General features: G+C 38.1%; 2 protein-coding genes and 1 long non-coding RNA gene across 3 annotated transcripts in view; all 3 read right to left on the reverse strand.

Annotated features, from left to right (window-relative positions):
- LOC310720848 (serine/threonine-protein phosphatase PP1-gamma catalytic subunit A) overlaps nt 1-17,158 on the reverse strand; it is a 44,631-nt gene that overhangs the window by 15,314 nt on the left and 12,159 nt on the right. The gene's annotated exons all lie outside the window — the stretch shown is intronic.
- On the reverse strand, nt 1,004-2,870 carry LOC310720690 (uncharacterized protein). The gene is made up of 3 exons (XM_083531472.1): nt 1,884-2,870; nt 1,275-1,367; nt 1,004-1,119 (listed from the first exon to the last, which is right to left on the reverse strand). Exons 1-3 carry the CDS (start codon nt 2,042-2,044, stop codon nt 1,056-1,058), a joined length of 318 nt encoding a protein of 105 aa, XP_083387598.1. The 5' UTR covers nt 2,045-2,870; the 3' UTR covers nt 1,004-1,055.
- On the reverse strand, nt 11,398-17,135 carry LOC310720919. Its single transcript, XR_014531861.1, has 2 exons — nt 12,905-17,135; nt 11,398-12,832 (listed from the first exon to the last, which is right to left on the reverse strand). It is a non-coding gene; the product is annotated as an uncharacterized lncRNA (long non-coding RNA).

The following is a 17,158-nucleotide window of genomic DNA, read 5'->3' on the forward strand; positions in this document are numbered from 1 at the left end:
TTGTAGACAACGGGTCGCATAATGAGCTGTGGATTACATAATGAGCTGTGGATCACTGAGCCAGGATCTGAGTGAGAAGTACAGTACTACAAGAAAGAATGTGTTTCCTTTGTGGTTTATTTAAAATACACATTAGCAAGGACAGCATTAAAAAGGGAATTGTGTAACAATAAAACAATACAGTATGTATAATAAAAAGATAAAAAAAATAAAAAAAATGTACAACAGAAACAATAACACAAAACAGTTAAAAAAAATAAATTGCATCAAAAATCCCTGTGCCACTCTTAAAAGCAGTTCCTGTTCAACTGAAGACACAGGTGAACATCGCATGCCAGGCATTTCCATGGTGTTTTGTGGTGCTTACCATGCAATGTTTTGCAATGTACACAGCTCTTGCGACCAGCAGTGGCAACATTTCTGACATCAGAGGACAGTTCAGATCCTGGAACTGGTACATGATCAGAGTTGGTCCGTTTTGGCACTTCTTTCTGTGTGACGCTACAAAGCTCCGCAATAAGTTGTTCCATAAATTCTTTATGGGACAAGTTACCATACAGTTATTTATGCACAATGATACTGTCGGTGGCAGTGATGTCCAAGAAGTGTAGAAAAATCTTTCGGTACCACTTCATTGTTTTTTTGCTGTGGTGTGTAGTATTGTAACAGTTGATCAGACAGGTCAACGCCCCCCATGTGCTGGTTGTATGCAGTTACAAGTGCAGTGCATGGAAATGTCTGTTTCCCATTTACCTTGTAATTTCACCCTCCTCTGCACAGTGTCTCATGTATATGCAGAATGAATGGTGGAACACAATGAGACCTCTCGTGTGTCCATCCACTTCACAAATATTTGTATTTGCGTCCCTTGGCTATTGACTTGGCAGCTTGAGCATTTGTGTTGTGTCACAGAGTTGACACAACACTCTCAGAGAAAAACATTTTAAATAGACTAAATAGGAAATGAGAGTCAGAAGACCTCAGTTGAGGTCCAGGTTCACGTGCGGGCAGGAATCGCAGAGTCTGTGGAACTGTATCATTATCTGTCTGATCTTTCATGACATGGTGGACTGTCTGTGTGCTGCCTTTGCCCTTTTTGGAGCAGGTGCCTGATCACATCTGTACATGAAAACACACACACGCACACACAGACACAAACATCACTAGTTTGGTCATTGATAAAGTCATGATTGGGTCATTGTTTGCATATGTCATACAATGCAATAATGATTCAAACTAAATATAATTTAAGAACATATAAAATATGTACTTACTCAGGATGATTTTTGGTCGAACTCAAAATGGAGCGACACCTGCGTGGCCTGGTGTGAGTTTCCAGTGAAGGCAAGGGTGATGCAGCCACATTCCTAAAAATAACCAAACAATATATTTTAGGATGATGAATACACTTAAACAATATATATTTGTTAGCATGCATTGTATAGCTTATAGGCCTATTTGTTGATGGGCAATAGGACAGATAAATGTTTGTTGATGGGCCATAGACCATAATGCATCTCAGACATTTACACTATCACCATTTACAGCTGAGCAAATAATGGAAAATGTTACATTCATTAAGCAGTAATTTAGCTAGCATTTACACCTCAGCATTCCAGAACATCTCTGCTAGCTAACACTACATAACAGCCTTTCAGGATGATGAGTGAGACTAACCAAAACTGAACTGAGTCTAAAATATAACTTTATATAACGTCAACATTATTTAGGGCATACAATTACAAATAGTTAATGTTACAAATAAGCAGATATTGGTGGATTTTTGTTGTAACATTAAAAGGCAATGCTGACAAAAGCTAGGCAGAGATGTCTACAAAAAATATTAGTTTTACACGATCAGAATGTAAGACTAAATAACTTACTCATCGTAGCAACTTGATGGAAAGTCCTCGAATGGGTTGATTCGCTCTTCAAAATGCAAACGCTCCTCGTCGGAATCGTAATCTTCTTCGGATGAAAAGGTAAATTCTTCATCACTGTCCAAAACCATCTGAAGAGCTTTCTCACCGGTGTAGCGTGTCATCTTTCAAACGCAGCTGAATGTGTAATAATCTCAGTGGAATCGCATTGTTTTATGCCACTGGGGGACGTGTGACTCATCGAACTATTTTACCTGTGAATAGCGGGTTCACAAATTACTTTGACATGTTTGATCAAATATGACAGAGCAGTTTAAGCTCTTTTTGCTGGCATCTAAAAAAAAAAAAGCACATTTGGGCGCCGGCGGCAAATCAGACTCATTAAACGACAATTACATGTGACAACATTAATGGCGGTGCAAAATAGATTTGTCCTTTACTCCAGAATGGCAGCCCATGACATTGTGTGTGTGAGAATTAACTGGTGAGGAATGTTGTGCTCTAGTTCCCCTCCACACAGGTGATTGTGGAGCGTAACACAGGTGCTGGACAAGATGAAACAGTTGAGAGGACCTGAAACTGGTTGGTGGACATGGTTATTTTCTACTAATTGTCGTCCCTGACAGGCATTGGTATTACTAATATAGGTTGGTTGTGTATTGGTTGTTGCATTCCTTTGCTTCGTTACTTGATATGCTCCCTGGTATTAGGAGAAGAGAGACAATATGCGTTAATGACTTTTTTTTACGACAAAGTAAGGTTATCTATGACATTATTTCCTTCTGTTCGCCTACAAAGACATCACACCGACTTTCCCCTTCAGGACCTGCTAAATCACCTACAGATGACCTTGACATTACACCTGACAAGTATGTGTTCACAATCACCTTAGTGCCCCTAAAACCTTTCTATGCCCTCCTATGAACATACATACATATACACATATTAACCTTCATATATGCTGCCTACAAGTATGCTTAATGTGATTGTATATAGTATAATACTGAATGGTTGTTTCTGTTAATGTTTTGTGTCTGTTGTTGACCTGATTTTAGTTTGTGTGTGTGTGTGTGTGTATACAGTGATGAAAAAAAGTATTTGAACACCCTGCTATTTTGCAAGTTCTCCAACTTAGAAATCATGGAGGGGTCTGAAATTGTCATCATAGGTGCATGTCCACTGTGAGAGACATAATCTAAAAAAAAATCCAGAAATCACAATGTATGATTTTTTAACTATTTATTTGTATGATACAGCTGCAAATAAGTATTTGAACACCTGAGAAAGTCAATGTTAATATTTGGTACAGTAGCCTTTGTTTGCAATTACAGAGGTCAAACGTTTCCTGTAGTTTTTCACCAGGTTTGCACACACTGCAGGAGGGATTTTGGCCCACTCCTCCACACAGATCTTCTCTAGATCAGTCAGGTTTCTGGCCTGTCGCTGAGAAACACGGAGTTTGAGCTCCCTCCAAAGATTCTCTATTGGGTTTAGGTCTGGAGACTAGCTAGGCCACGCCAGAACCTTGATATGCTTCTTACAGAGCCACTCCTTGGTTATCCTGGCTGTGTGCTTCGGGTCAGTGTCATGTTGGAAGACCAAGCCTCGACCCATCTTCAATGCTCTAACTGAGGGAAGGAGGTTGTTCCCCAAAATCTCGCAATACATGGCCCCGGTCATCCTCCTCTTAATACAGTGCAGTCGCCCTGTCCCATGTGCAGAAAAACACCCCCCCCAAAGCATGATGCTACCACCCCCATGCTTCACAGTAGGGATGGTGTTCTTGGGATGGTACTCATCATTCTTCTTCCTTCAAACACGTTTAGTGGAATTCAATTCAATTCAATTCATTTTTATTTGTATAGCGCTTTTAACAATGAACATTGTCTCAAAGCAGCTTTACACAGATAATGCGGTGATTAAAAATGAATATGTTCTTTATGAGTAAGTTTGTCCCTGATGAGCAAGCCGGTGGCGACGCAATTATGACCCAAAAGTTCTATTTTGGTCTCATCTGACCACATGACTTTCTCCCATGACTCCTCTGGATCATCCAAATGGTCATTGGCAAAATTAAGATGTGCCTGGACATGTGCTGGTTTAAGCAGTTAAACCTTCCGTGCCATGCATGATTTCAAACCATGACGTCTTAGTGTATTACCAACAGTAACCTTGGAAACGGTGGTCCCAGCTCTTTTCAGGTCATTGACCAGCTCCTCCTGTTTAGTTCTGGGCTGATTTCTCATCTTCCTTAGGATCATTGAGACCCCACGAGGTGAGATCTTGCATGGAGCCCCAGTCCGAGGGAGATTGACAGTCATGTTTAGCTTCTTCCATTTTCTAATGATTGCTCCAACAGTGGACCTTTTTTCACCAAGCTGCCCGTAGCCCTTTCCAGCCTTGTGGAGGTGTACAATTTTGTCTCTAGTGTCTTTGGACAGCTCTTTGGTCTTGGCCATGTTAGTAGTTGGATTCTTACTGATTGTATGGGGTGGACAGGTGTCTTTATGCAGCTAACGACCTCAAACAGGTGCATCTAATTTAGGATAATAAATGTAGTGGAGGTGGACATTTTAAAGGCAGACTAACAGGTCTTTATGGGTAAAAATTCTAGCTGATAGACAGGTGTTCAAATACTTATTTGCAGCTGTATCATACAAATAAATAGTAAAAAAATCATACATTGTGATTTCTGGTTTTTATTTTTTTTTTTAGATTATGTCTCTCACAGTGGACATGCACCTACGATGACAATTTCAGACCCCTCCATGATTTCTAAGTGGGAGAACTTGCAAAATAGCAGGGTGTTCAAATACTTATTTTCCTCACTGGATATATATATGTGTGTGTGTGTGTGTGTGTGTGTGTGTGTGTGTGTGTGTGTGTGTGTGTGTGTATATGTATATGTATCACCCAGCCCCTCTGTCAAATTTTAGAACCCATTGTGGCCCGTTAGTCAAAAAGTTTGCCCATCCTTGCTCTAGCATGTGGGCCTTGTTGAAACCTTTACGTTCTACACCTGATTTTCTTATGCTCTATTGGATGTTACAGACAATTAAGAAGAGTTTAGTTCCTGCACAGGTCACGCATTACTACTCAGGCTGAGTGGCCATTTTTCCTCGCATTGGCGCTAAGGTTTTTTCACCCACCCCTGTGGCAGAACTAAGTTTGAAATAGAGCAATTGAAATTAGCTAGACCTTTAGTGGCATTGATTGAGGTTATGTGTATACCGGGAGCCAGGGTGCCGGACATAGTAGGTCGCTTAGATTCTTAGGAAAGCACAGGTTCTCTAAGATAGTTTTTCACACAGAAGCTAATGATATACGCCTTCGACAGTCAGAGGTTACTAAGAGTAATATTATAGGTATTATTACACATAGGTGTGTAAATTAGCGAAGGCAATGTCCGATGCAGTAACATGCTCTGGCCCCATCCCAATGCGACGCGGCGATGTAGCCTATGCTGGATGTCCGAGTGGTGCCTCAAAAACAATGTGGGCTTCATTAATAATTGGAGCATTTTTGAGGGCAAGGCTGGCCTGTTAGGGCGGGACGGTATCCATCCCACTCGGGAAGGTGCTACTCTCATTTCTTTTAGTATAGGTCATAGTCTCAGAACAGCACTAGTTAACAAGTGACTGCCTAGAGCCAAGGCCAGGGAGCAGACAGACAGGCTAAACCGACCGTCTGCTAGCTGCACAGAGTCGTCACTCAGGATCCACCATTTTGAGACCGTGTCTGTCCCCCGAGCAAAACCAAAATATAGGAATTCTCATAAAGTCTGTTTTACTAACCTGATTAACAATAAATTAAATAGGACTGAATGCACAGCCAGCACCTCTGATCTAAAGATAGGATTGTTGAATATTAGATCTCTCACGTCAAAAGCGCTTACTATAAACGAAATTATCTCGACCAGGAGTTTAAAATAATGTGTTCAACAAAAACGTGGATTAAACCGAATGAATATGTAGCATTAAATGAAGCGAGTCCTCCTGGGTATAGTTACATACACCAACCCTGTCTAAATGGCAGAGGAGGCGGAGTCGCAGCTATTTATAATAATAATAATCTAAGCGTCACACAAAAGACTAAACACAAGTGTATAACATTTGAAGTTCTTTACACCAGCATAAAATATTCAGTGTCCGAAAGCAGGTCCAGTCAGTCAATTCCATTAATTATTATTTATAGACCCCCAGGGCCCTACTCTGATTTTCTCATAGAATTTGCAGATTTCATCACAAATGTAGCTACTTCTTTAGACAAAGCAGTAATTATTGGTGACTTTAATATTAATTTTGATAATCAGGAAGACTCCTTAAGAGCAGCAGTTGTGTCCATTCTAGATTCAGTTGGAATTAATCAGAATGTTATAGGACCCACTCATAGTGGTGACACACTCTCGATTTGTTGTTAACATTTGGATTAATACAATTATTAGTCATAATTCCACAGTCTGAACGATTTCAATGATCTTTCAGAAATTACGATCTTGGATAGATCTCCGTCTGACCCCGCAGAGCTCGACTGGGCCACTGAATACCCAGTTTGACACCATTGATCACACTATACTACTTGCTAGACTTGAGAACATTGTTGGAATAAAGGGAACGGCTCTCTCTTGGCTCAGGTTTAATTTGACTGATCGCTATCAGTTTGTTTATGTAAATGGTGAGTTCTCCAAACTCTCTGAGGTAAAGTTTGGTGTTCCTCAAGGATCTGTCTTAGGCCCTCTGCTTTTCTCTTTATATATGCTGCCTCATGGTGAAAGTATTAATAAACATGGTATTCGCTTTCATTGCTATGCTGATTATGCACAGCTGTATATTTCAGCAAAGCCAGATGAGAGAGATCAGCTTAACAATGTTGAGAAGTGTGTAAAGGACATTAGACAGTGGATGCTTGATAACTTTCTTCTGCTCAACTTAGATAAGACGGAAATACTTTTACTAGGACCACATGCAGCTAGAAGCAAACTTTCCGATTACGTAGCATCTCTGGATGGTGTTTCTGTTTCAGCGTGTACGGCTGTCAAAGACCTTGGTGTTATTATTTACCCTAGTCTTTCCTTTGAGGCTCACGTGAATAATGTCACCAGGATCGGATTCTTTCACCTTAGAAATATTGCTAAAATTAGAAATATGATGTCGTTACAGGATGCAGAAAAACTAGTTCATGCTTTTGTTACTACTAGTCTAGATAACTAACGCTTTACTGTCTGGGTGTGCGAGTAAGTGCATAAATAAGCTTCAGTTAGTTCAGAATGCAGCAGCAAGAGTCCTCACTAGATCTAGGAAATATGACCACATCACCCCTGTATTAATCAGTCTACACTGGCTCCCAATCAAATCTCGCATTGATTATAAAATACTACTACTGACGTATAAAGCACTTAACGGTCTCGCACCGCAGTATCTGAGTGAACTTCTGTACCAGTATGATATTCCACGCCTACTTAGATCAAAAGGTGCTGGCTATCTGTTGGGTCCTCAAATAATGAAGACTACAGCAGGGGGCAGATCTTTCTCTTACAAAGCCCCACAGTTATGGAACAGCCTTTCAATCAGTGTTCGGGATTCAGACACAGTCTCAGTGTTCAAATCGAGGTTGAAAACATATTTATTCAGTCAAGCCTTTGATCAGTAGATTTTTTCTTAGGTAAAGGCGCAGATCTGGAGGGAACATGGATATAGAGTGTTTGGTGAACTGGGATATTTGTATGCTGTCGTCCCCTCACATTCACACGTTAACTCAGGTTTGTTGACTGTGGTGTGGTGGGTCGTCTCTTATCCCAGAGATCCCTCATGTCTGTATTACCTTCTGGTTCTCCCTTTTAGTTATGCTGCCAATAAGGACACTTAATAATCCATATCCTTCTCTTCCTGTCACCCTCTTTTCTCTCTCTCTCTCTCTCTCTCTCTCTCGTTAAACTTGCTCCTGAGGCTCCAGTGATCACTGTTCCTGCCCCTCTCCCCTTCGTGGATCTTCCCACTTTGTCCAGGCCTGCCTCTGGATAGTGTTCTCTCTGACTGGAGGCCACTCTGTGCAGCTTGGGACAGTTTCTCATCAACGCCTTGGCTGGTTCCATTAAATTCCGGACTAAGAACGGGAGCTTTGAGGATGGATTGGACTGTAGTTGATGTCAACAGTCTCCTACACTGGCTCAGGAATACAGTTCGCTTTTGATCATCTTCACTGTACCCCGCAACATCGTGTATCTGCTATAAATGGACATTCGGTTCAACCCAGATGAGGATGCGTTCCCTCTTGAGTCTGGTTCCTCTCAGGGTTTCTTCCTTATGCCATCTCCAGGAGTTTTTCCTTGCCACAGTCGCCACCGGCTTGCTCATCAGGGACAAACTTACTCATAAAGAACATATTCACTCTTAATCACCACATTATCTGTGTAAAGCTGCTTTGAGACAATGTTCATTGTTAAAAGCGCTATACAAATAAAAATGAATTGAATTAAATTGAATTCAATAGTCCTTTTTGTTCCCTATTACAAGGTAGTGTTAACATAATTATTACTTAATTATTTTGTTGGTCTATCCCAGAACGGTACCTCATATTTTTTGCTTTCCATTCTTTATTACTTTAGTGTTTTACTCACCTGGATACTAGAATAGAATACTAATGACATTAGTCCATAATTAGCACAGTAGCACACATGCCATCATACATATATGTTACTTCACAGCAATCACACACACAGCCACTGCACCGTATCTTACACTTGCCAGTGCATTTCACACTGTGCAGCTTTGCCCTCAACATTTTCCCCTCCTGTTTATCGAGTACTTTCTTTGCATCCTCAATCATCAAGTCTTCCGCCTTGTTGGTCATGTCAACAGCTTTCTCCCTATATCTCCTTGAATGCAACCTGATGAGGTTGCACACTATCAGTATTCCCCCTGTGGGGATCAAGTCTGTTGTGCTGTTTTCATACACTCCTACCCTTTAAATAAGGGTCTTTAAATGATGTATGACTAGGTATAATTAATATTAATTTACGATTCTGTATTTGAGTTTGTTTGATAAGGCTTAAAAGCTTTAAAAGGTGAGACTGTAGAATAATTTGCTAAGTTAATACTTTAACTTCATGTTCATATAATGAACAGACTGCACACTCTAAATTTAAGAATAACAAGGACACAGCACACAGCAGCTAGGGACAGATTGTTGTGCATTTTTATTTTGGAGAGGTCATAGTAACTGTGTGTAATGTTCTGGGCCAGAATGGCCTTGAGAACCGAGCTAATGCTTAAGGGAATGTGCAAAAGAAAAACCATAGCACAGCTCAGTAAAATTTGTTCAATAAACATGGCAAGGAAGTTCTTAATTATTTTTAGTCCAACCCTAAATAGGCTGAAGTTAATGGGAATTAGAATGATCAAACAAACATGACGAATTTAAGGATTTTTTTTTTTTAGAGTTTCCAATTTTATGGTAATCAAAGGAAATTCAATGTGTATAAAAGAAGATTTTTGTCACTGATTTCATATAATCTCTGACATGCCATGAGTATGCTCTCAGGTTGAGTGTGGCTTTACTACAATAAACTTATTAGTATTACTGACGTTCAGGAGAAGATTGTTATCCTGGCATCCTCTCTCCAGGTTTTTAATCTCCTGTCGGTCTCGTCATTGTTGGAAATCAGGCCCACCACAAGAGTGTCATCAGCAAACTTGATGGTGGTCGAGTTGAAAGAGGCCACACAATCATATGTGTTCAGCAAGTACAGCAGGAAGCTCAGAACACAGCCCTCAGAAACTCCATTGCTGAGGGTGAGTGAGGATATGGTGTGTTTGCCCACTCGTACATACTGTAGTTTGTCTGTTACTAAGCAAACTGTAGTGGATCCAGTGTGTCCCTTTGTGAAGCAGTGATAAAGCATTTGACCAGTCTTCCAAAGCACTTCATCACTACGGAGGTCAGGGCTACAGGGCAGTTTAATTGAGGGAAAAAAAAAAAAAAAAACGACCGCCTGCTACCTGCACTCGCCACTCAGGGTCCCCTATATTGAGATGCGTCTGTTTCATAAACAAAAAAAATCTAACTGCAGAAATTCCCAGGTAGTTCCATTTAATAACTTAATTAATTAGACAAGACTAAATGCACAACATTTGATAGGACAACCGGCAACAGGAAAAGAAAACAGTGGTTTTACGGATGAAGGTGAAACATCAGTGCGGTAAGCAAAAAACTGTAAAAACTTATGTGAAAATAGTATAGTTTAATAAAGTGCTATTGTGTAAACTGTGTTAATTTCGGGAAAGCCACACTGGATCTGTTCTGTCGGGACTCACAAGCATCAGGTTGTACAATCAGCTTGCCCGGGAGATCGTGATGGATTCAATTAAAACAGTGCAAACAAACACTAAATCTAAAAGCAGCAAATAACAGCAGGAGTAAACTATTACATTTCAGTCACTGTTGTAGTTTTCAGCGAATGTTTATGTATTTGTATACCAATGCATAAATTTTCCATCTATTTAAGTCAGTTTGCAGGGTCTCTGTTCCATTCTCTTTTATAGTATTTGTCTGCTACAACATTAACTTATCTGTTGTCAAACGCGATTTACTGCAGCTTTACTACGTTCAAATGATTGAATTTAATTAATTACATTTATATCATTTAATTATATAAAATTTAATTAATTATATTCTAGATCCTTATGTCTTCACAACTAAACAAAATGGGTTTTTTTTGTGCACTCCTCAACAAGCAGCCACTATAAGCTTTATTGTCAAGATTAAGTAAAGTTAAACTCTATAACTGGCTTTTGCATATTTTTTTTTTTTTTTTTTTAAGTACACTTTTATAAATAAATACCTTGAATTAAGGTTTTATATAAAAGGTATAATAATATAATATAAATAATTGTTTTTATCCGATTATTTATTTATTTTGTATTTGAACCCAACAATTAGGGTTGCACAAGCCTACCTTGTGTCAACAGTGCAATGTAAGGGAGAGTGTGTTAGAGAAGTGAAGAAAAGAGTGCAGGCAGGGTGGAGTGGGTGGAGAAGAGTGGCAGGACTGAATTGTGATAGAAGAATATCTGCAAGAGTGAAAGGGAAAGTTTATAGGACTGTGGTGAGACCTGCGATGTTGGTATGGTTTAGAGACAGTGGCAATGACTAGAATTCGTTAAGCGTGACGATGATGGACAGGATTAGAAACAAGTTTATTAGAGGAACAGTGCATGTAGGAAGTTTTGGAGACAAGGTGAGCGATGTGTGATTGAGATGGTTTGGACATGTGCAGAGGAGGGACATGGGGTATATCGGTAGGAGAATGCTGAGGATGGAGCCACCAGGAAGGAGAAAAAGAGGAAGGCTAAGGAGGAGGTTTATGGATGTGGTGAAGAAAAACATGCAGGTCATTGGTTTGAAAGAGGCAGATGTAGAGGACAGTGGGGTATGGAGACGGATGATCTGGCTACCAATAATGGGCGAAGCCGAAAGAAGAAGAATTTTATTTTGTATTTGCATTAATAAAAATAGCTTCTTTTTTTTTAAACACCTTTGATGTTTTACTTATTAAACCTATATTAAACACAACTTCAAAGTATTTGTGTAAAAAAAGTGTACATTAAAAAATGCAAAAGCCACATAAGTTTAACCATCTTTAATTTAGAAATGTTAAAGCTTATAGTGGCTGCTTGTTGAGGAGTACATAGGGGAATTCTCTTAACAAATTCACTCACGCTGGGTTGTTTCGTTCTGTAAAATATAAACAAAATAAAATAAAATAATAAACAGCATTTCAGTATGCAAGGAGAAGCAATTTCTGCAAGTCAACATTTGTATTGTTTTTAATGATAATTGCAAATGGCAAGTTGACAACATGCCTAAAATAATAATATAAAATAATACATTGTTTTGACCATTTTTGTTAAAAAGAAAGACATTTTGTTCAGTCGTGTAGATAAGCCTCTAGAATATATAATTAATTTCATTTTGTATAATAATGAAATGATATATGCATAAATTAAACACACAAATAAGCATTTGAACGTAGTAAAGCCGTAGTAAATCGCGTTTTACAACAAATAAGTTAACTGTTGTAGAAGACAAGTGCTATAAAAAGAGAATGGAACAGAGAAAATATATGCATTGGTGTACCAATGCATAAGCATTCGCTGAAAACCACAACATTGGCTAAAACGTAATCGTTTACTTCTGCTGTTATTTGCTGCTTTTAGATTTAGTGTTTGTTCGCACAGTTTTAAATCCTCGTGCATTACTGTGGTACTTCCATGCCACACAAGCTCCTCTTTGCATAACTTGTAGGTTAGTCTTCTTTGTTGAGTTTAATATAAAATTCCTTACATGCCTTGGATGACCCGAATTCATTTCATCCATAGAATTTTATTATCGATTATTATTGATTAGTTCTTGCAGCTCTAGTTTTCACAGATATTCTTATTTGCAATTTCAGCAATAAAAATTACTTGTTCATCTTAAGAGACCTGTCTTGTTTTTTTCTTGTATATTTAGTGTTGCTCTTTAATAAAGAAAAAAGGTACAGTATTTTCCAGACTATAAGCCGCTACTTTTTCCCCCCACGCTTTGAACCCCGCGGCTTAAACAACGAAGCGGCTAATTTATGGATTTTTCCTGGGTTTTTCCTGGTTTCACAAGCTTAAAGCCAAAAAACTGAACCCCATAACATTAGACCAATGAAATTGCCGAACAGGCATGAAAAAAAAAATAAATAAAAATAACCCCACTTCACCTGTGTTCTGAGCTGCACGGCATCGGGAGAAAAGCTTCACCAATGGTGATTTTTAACTGCACGACGATGCCAAAAGAAAAACTCTCTAAAGAAATAGTTGTGAAAGGAAGGAGGAAGACAGTGAACAATGACTATCTTGGTAGGCTACTCTTTAGATACAAGCCATTGTAACGCATTGAGTCTGGGTCATGGGATTGCTCGCTAACTCCAGTTGCAACAGAAATCATATAAGCACAGACAGGTTTCCAAAACCTGCTTTTTAATTTTTCTTGGCAACAGCGTTACGGGTTAGTCAAAGAAACTTAGAAATGAGCATCAGAAAATAATAGGGACATATTCCTCGGTCTTGCACACATGCAGTAATACCGGAAAAATGTGGCGGGCAGGCTATTCCCAAAATGCCGCTCTGCTCTTAAAGGAGCCACAACATATTTTACCCGTTACACCGTGTAACAGACACTGTCTTTAGTTAAAGCCTGTGTAAAGTTCATTAGTTTTAGTGTAGACACCTGCGGCTTATAGACAGGTGTGGCTTATTTATGTTCAAAATAATTGAAAAATTAAATTCAGTGGATGCGTCTTATATTTGGGTGCGCTTGATAGTCCAGAAATTACGGTACTTATCCTATTTCTTGATTAATCGATGGAATAATCGGTAAAATATCAATTACTAATCGATAGCTGCAGCCCAACTGTGATTATAATATGCACTTTAATAATCAGGATCACCATCTGAGAAAAGCAGTTGTATCCATTGTATATTCGGTAGAAATAAATCAAAAGGAGAAGGAGAGCCTCCGGAGATAGAGAAAAGCTCTCAGTGCTACTGGATGAACATATCTTTCTACCCTCATAGAAGATAAGCATAATCCTAGATCATATCAAAATAAACTAGCAATAGATGCACCACACCTACATGCACACCATCAATAAGCAAATTTTAAAATCACACAAAAACAGACCCAGACAATTCTATAAATAACCATGTAGATAGCAATAAAAATATAATAGACCAAAAATGTAAAACATTTACTCCCATTCAAGAGAACCAATTAGTTTTTTCCCCCAGTATTAAACTTGTTATACATCCTTATCCACCTAAATGTTTTTTTCAAACATATCTCCAGATGAATTTGAACATTGCTAGAAAATTTTGCTGGAATTAAGGGAGTCTTATCTGACTGATTATCATAACTTTGTGAATATAAATTATAAGTTTTCTATGGTAAAGCAGAGGTGAAGTTTGGTGTTCCACAACGATCTGTCTTAGGCCAACTCCTTTTTACATTATATGCGCTACATTTGGGTAAACATGACATTAGCTACCACAGTTATGCTAACGGTACACAGATGTGTGTTTCAAAAAAAAAAAACAAGATGAGTGTGATCAGCTTAATAAATGTTGAGGAATCTGAAGGAATGCATAAAAGACAGTAGATGTACAGTGGTGTGAAAAAGTGTTTGCCCCTTCCTGATTTCTTATTTCTTTTGCATGTTTGTCACACTGGCCTACCAAAACTTCCCTAAGAGCACAGCGAGGACTCATCCAAGAGGTCACAGAAAACCCCACAACAACATCCAAAGAATTGCAGGCCTCACTTGCCTCAGTTTGGGTCAGTGTTCATGAATCCACAATAAGAAAGAGACGGCAAAAATGGTCTGCATGGCAGCGTTCCAAGACGAAAACCGCTGCTGAGCAAAAAGAACAAAGGCTCGTCTCAGTTTTTCCAGAAAACATCTTGATGATCACCAAGATTTTTGGAAAAATACTATGTGGACCTACGATACAAAAGTTGAACTTTTTGGAAGTTGTGTGTCCCATTACGTCTGGCGTAAAAGTAACACTGCCTTTTAGAAAAATAACATCATACCAACAGTAAAATATGGTGGTGGTAGTGTGATAGTCTGGGGCTGTTTTGCTGCTTCAGGACCTGGAAGATTTGCTGTGATAAATAGAACCATGAATTCTGCTGTTTATTAAAAAATCCTGAAGGAGAATGTCTGGCCATCTGTTCGTGACCTCAAGCTGAAGCAAACTTGGTTTCTGCAGCAGGACAATGATCCAAAACACACCAGCAAGTCCAGCTGCTTGGTAGAGCATTAACCTTCATTTGTGGCTAGCATGGTGAACTGTGTTTACAGACATAAAATTTTAGAGGCGTTTCTGGGCCCATGCAGTGATTTCTTTGAGATAATTATACCTGTTTTTTGATACTGTGCCACTTGAGGGGCTAAAAGTCACAGGCATCAAATTATCATTCACTATTGTTCCTTGTGTACAGAAATATCTCTAGAATCTCAGTTTTTTTTATATTACGTATTATGTATGTTTCTGATCTGAAGCAAGTTAACCTAACTATTTAGAAATGTTCCTCTACACAATTAGAAATTGCTGTTGGTTTATGGCAGAATTTCAACAGTATAATCCTATGATGTTAGTAAGCAGTACATTACTGTTTTTTGTTGTTCTGAAATTACAATATAACGACATTTTACTGTATTTATTACTCGGAGTAAATAAAACATTACTATCCAGTAATTTTTTTGTAAACTGCAGTGAGCACACAAGGACTTTTATCAGTGTTCATACTATTAATGTGATTTCCCTTTCGTCCATGATATCGGGCAAACAAAATGCATTATATTTGCTACTGCAACTAACCTGTATTGTGGATATTTAAGTGAAACTAGCTTTTATTTTCTCTTTTTCAGTGATTAACACACCAACTGCAGCATCATGGGGTACAGCTGGATTTCTGACTCGGATAATATTATACCCAATTACAGAGTGAATTTCATTCAACATGTGATAATTCTTCTGCAAAGTAAAATTTCCAAACATGCATAAAATCACATCAATATCTTTCTAGCATGCAGAAATGGCCGGTGTTTTTTTTTTTTTTTTTTTGTTAAAAGGCTACCAGCTCCAAAAGATCTGAGTGTTGGAGCTTCATAAAAAAAAACAAAAAAAAAACTTTCCTTTCCTGATATGTGTTCTTGACAAATAAAACAAAGTATATTTTTGTTATCATCAATGAGTAATCTTTATGTACTCCACACTAATTCTAAACACATTTGTTTTTCAGACGGTTCATCGGGATAAATCCGGAAAAGGGCACCAAAGCGGACAGGGAAGGTCACCCAGAAAAAAGACAACCATGAACCCTCGTGTCTCCAGTCTCGAAAAAATTATTAATTTGAAGTGAGACTTTATATAAGTAATACACACCACTGAGCGCACACGCGCATATCTCACGCACCTATGTGCAAACGTACATCAAACACACTCACATGGCATAAATCACACACGTGCATATTCATTAAAAAACCTAGTCTTTCTGTCCAGAGCAAATTTTTGGAATTTGACATTTACATCCTTATTGTAATTATAAGCTTTGGGCTTTTGATTTATCATTTGTTTTCATTTTATACAACTGTCAGAATCTAGTTTTGGGGATATTTTGAGTTGTTTTATTTAATGTTATTTAGGTTTTATTCTAAGAACTCTTTTTAACAGTTTAATGAAGAGATGTTTTGAAACAACATTTAAAGTTGCTTTACTTCCACATTTATACACTGTAGTAAAATCACAAAGTTTTAAAAAGGTTAACGGCCAAAGCTATTCTCAGAAATGTACTTTAAATGTAGAAACAGCATTATACTGTATTTGCTAAAACAGTAGCCAACTATTGTACAGCAACTTTCTGGCAAATATGCTGCCATTTTATGTGTTTTTTTCAAATAAACAGTAGCAAACTAATTTTAAGTAAGACACTTAATTTTACAGCAACATGCTGGCAACCTTGCTGATAGTAATTTACTGTTTGTTTTTTAACAGAAAAATTTTTAACAAAAGTAGATGTTTCTTTTTGTAACACTGTACTTGCCTTTTGTTGGCACCATCCTGACGATTTTGAGATGTATAACAGGCATCAAATTCAAAATTACTTGATTGATTTGGATTTATGATGTTCAATGGCTAATACAGCTATTCATAAGCTTGTAATAGTAGAGACCACTAATGACAGACACGAAGCTGGTCTAATTTTGCTAAACACTGCTAGTGCTGCGCACCTAAAAAAATCTTGTAGAAAACAACCAAAACAACCCCAAGTTCCTTTTTAGTACAGTGGCTAAATTAACTACAAATCAGATATCTGAAAAAAAGTATTCCATCACAGTTTTTAGTGAGGACTTTATGAATTCTTTACTGAAAAAAAAAAGTATTTTATAAGAAACAAACATAATTGTGAACCTCAGACAGCATTTCGTGATCAGTCTCACCTAAAGCTCTACAATTATAGGACAGGAAGAGCTGTATGAAGAGCTTTTTTTGCTCTTTTAGAATGTATGAGGTGTTGTCTCTAAATGCTCAAACTGAAAATTTCACTTCAAGCATTATAACAAGCAAATAAATAGAGTTTTCTCCATTAAGCATTACACATTCAAAATCGAATTCTGCTCGCCACTGCATAACCGAGGTTAAGAAATATGGAGCTAAATAATACTACATACTAAAACAAATAACTGA

Source organism: Silurus aristotelis, assembly GCF_946808225.1.
Source record: "Silurus aristotelis genome assembly, chromosome: 26".
Taxonomy (NCBI): domain Eukaryota; kingdom Metazoa; phylum Chordata; class Actinopteri; order Siluriformes; family Siluridae; genus Silurus; species Silurus aristotelis.

Coding starts and splice junctions, on each gene's coding strand:
- LOC310720690 (XM_083531472.1), bottom strand. CDS start 2,044: ATGACACGCTACACCGGTGAGAAAGCTCTTCAGATGGTTTTGGACAGT. Junction 1,368..1,883: donor CCATCAAGTTGCTACGATGA/GTAAGTTATTTA, acceptor GGTTATTTTTAG/GAATGTGGCTGCATCACCCT. Junction 1,120..1,274: donor TCGACCAAAAATCATCCTGA/GTAAGTACATAT, acceptor TTTCATGTACAG/ATGTGATCAGGCACCTGCTC.